This window comes from Otolemur garnettii, unplaced genomic scaffold (assembly GCF_000181295.1).
Source record: "Otolemur garnettii isolate 467f Iridium unplaced genomic scaffold, OtoGar3 scaffold00121, whole genome shotgun sequence".
Classification (NCBI taxonomy): Eukaryota; Metazoa; Chordata; class Mammalia; order Primates; family Galagidae; genus Otolemur; species Otolemur garnettii.
This window is the reverse complement of record NW_003852516.1, coordinates 5305496-5308161: the sequence shown is the minus strand read 5'-3', so window position 1 is coordinate 5308161 and position 2666 is coordinate 5305496. Positions and strand designations below refer to the sequence as shown.

Genomic DNA, 2666 nt, shown 5'->3' with positions numbered 1-2666 from the left:
GCCTTTGGTAAAGTGCCGTGGCATCACAGCTCATAGCAACCCCAAACTCTTTGGTTCAGATGATCCTCTTGCTTCAGCCTCCCAAGTAGTTGGGACTACAGGTGTCCCCCACAACACCTGGCTACTTTCTGGAGATGGGATCTTGCTCTGGCGCAAGCTGGTCTCAAACCTGTGAGCTCAGGCAATCTACCTGGCTGGGCCTCCCAAGAGTTGGAATTACAGGCGTGAGCCACCATGCCCAGCCTGGTGGCACCTGTTTCTAATGGGCCAAAAGAAGGTGTCTAAACCACACAGCAATGGCTTGATGGCCAAGTGCGAACCTTCCATGTCAGGGACCTTGTGCTGCTGCTTCCTCCACTGGGGAGGTGGACTGCTAGGGCCAGAGCTGGGAGGTACCCATGAGGCTTGCCTTGCCCACGAGCAGAGAGTGAAGGCTTGAAAAGTCCGACAGGTTCCATTGCCCCCTCCAGGAGGACGAGGGGGAAACACAGAGGGCAGTGCCCAGCAGGTGTCCTTCCTAGGGCCTGGAAGTACCCACCCACCCCACCCCACCCCACCCCCTAGGCTTCCCCTTCCTTGTTCCCACATCTCAGTTTTTTGCTGGGTGGCCTCAGGCTCATGTTGTTTGGGGGTCTTTGTTCTCCTTTCTGATACAGGGGGGTCCTGTGGAGATCCTCCCCTTCCTCTACCTCGGCAGTGCCTACCACGCTGCACGGAGAGACATGCTGGACGCCCTGGGCATCACGGCCCTGCTGAATGTCTCCTCCGACTGCCCCAACCACTTTGAAGGACACTATCAGTACAAGTGCATCCCAGTGGAAGACAACCACAAGGCCGACATCAGCTCCTGGTTCATGGAAGCCATCGAGTACATCGGTAGGCTGGCCCTGGCCTTGGGCTCCTGGGTCGGAGGGTTGGTGTAGAGAAAGAGTGAGGAGGACAGGAGAGAACCATTGTGACTCGTGTGTTGAAGGGGGGTGCACTGTGTCCTTGTCCTCAGTCGGAAGACTTGTCCCTGGGATGTTGGGTTGGCTGGGAGTGTGAAGGTGACCCCCTACACCGGGCTTAGCTTGCAGAGTCAGTGGCCTTTCCCTTCCATGGCCTCCGGTGTCCAAATCATAAGACTTCTTGGATGGGCAGGATGACAAAGGGAGAATCAGGTCATGGTTTTGTTTCTGTAAATGGAAAGCCTTTAATGTGTAGTGGAAGACCCCAACTTCTTCAACTGGAAGACCCCAAAGGAGTAGAATTGCGGAGTCCCTTCCATGTGGATGTTCTTGGCTCCACTCCCCAGCCTAGCCCTGCCATCCCTCGGTGGGAATGCCGGGCACCCCCCTCCCAGTCCCTGCCCAGGTACCTGCTGGTGCCACCTAGTGAGAGAGGAAGGGCTGCGCAGGGACGCTGACCATGTGGCCCTCTCTGCCCCAGATGCAGTGAAGGACTGCTGCGGGCGGGTGCTGGTGCACTGCCAGGCGGGCATCTCGCGCTCGGCCACCATCTGCCTGGCCTACCTGATGATGAAGCAGCGGGTGCGGCTGGAGGAGGCCTTCGAATTCGTGAAGCAGCGTCGCAGCATCATCTCACCCAACTTCAGCTTCATGGGGCAGCTGCTGCAGTTCGAGTCCCAGGTGCTGGCCACGTCCTGTGCCGCAGAGGCCGCCAGCCCCTCAGGCCCTCTGCGGGAGCGTGGCAAGGCCACCCCGACTCCCACTTCACAGTTCGTCTTCAGCTTCCCCGTCTCTGTGGGCGTGCACTCGGCCCCCAGCAGCCTGTCCTACCTGCACAGCCCCATCACCACCTCCCCCAGCTGTTAGAGGCACCCAGGACCCCCCAAACCAGAGATGGCTCCCAGCAAGGTTGGGGTGGCTGTGTGCAGGCAGCCAGTGGAGACTGACCAGCTGGGGGCCGGCGACCAAGCTCCTTCCCTGTGCATTTCTCCTCGGCCAACCACAGGGCCAGCCAGAATGGCAATAAGGACTCTGAATCCATATAAAAAGCAAACAAACAAAATACTCCAACCTAGAGCAATAATGGCTGTCTCCGCAGCCGGGGAAGACCTTGGTTTGGTTTCTGTGTCAGTTTTGCTTTTCAGATAGAAATTTCTTACCTCATTTTTTTAAGGCTTGAAGTTAGGAAACCCACAGATCCTGGCAAATGTGCCCAACCAGTTTTATTAAGGGGGGGAGGGCGGGCGGGCGGGCGGGAAAAGATAAGAAGAAAACAAGTTTGCCAGAAGTGCCTGGTCTGTGTGCGTGTCCCTTCCGTCATCGTCGTCGTCCTTTGTTGTAGTTACAGGGGTTTTGTTTTTTAAAAGGTATCTTCAAGGACATGGTTTTCATTTCCGAGTCGCCCACAGGTGAATAATTATGCTTAATAGTAAATAAAGGTATTTATTAAGAATTTCTTTGGAGTATGTAAGTACAAGGAGCCTCGTGACAGTGAACTTGAGAATATGTTCATGTCGACGTCCAACAGCTCGGCACGACAGCATGCAAAGGTCAGAACGGTCAGGAAGCAAATGCCTTGTGGGAGGGTACAAGGTAGCATGATGATCAGCTTGGCTTTGTGCCACTGAAAAGCAGGCAGGATGAGTGGGAGGAGAAAGAAAGGGAAGGGCTACTTTTTTTTTTTTTTTTTGTCTAGGGCTGGGTTTGAACCCGCCACCT

The 2666-nt window shown here is 55.5% G+C and overlaps 1 protein-coding gene across 1 annotated transcript in view; it reads left to right on the top strand.

The window, feature by feature from the left end:
* The window catches only part of DUSP4 (dual specificity phosphatase 4), a 12519-nt gene extending 10205 nt beyond the window's left edge, over nucleotides 1–2314 (top strand). Inside the window, exons 3-4 of the mRNA XM_003797666.3 lie at nucleotides 657–876; nucleotides 1429–2314. Coding sequence (XP_003797714.1) covers nucleotides 657–876; nucleotides 1429–1814 — 606 coding nt within the window. The 3' untranslated portion in view covers nucleotides 1815–2314. The remainder of the gene's footprint in view (nucleotides 1–656; nucleotides 877–1428) is intronic.
* Nucleotides 2315–2666: the final 352 nt, after the last annotated feature.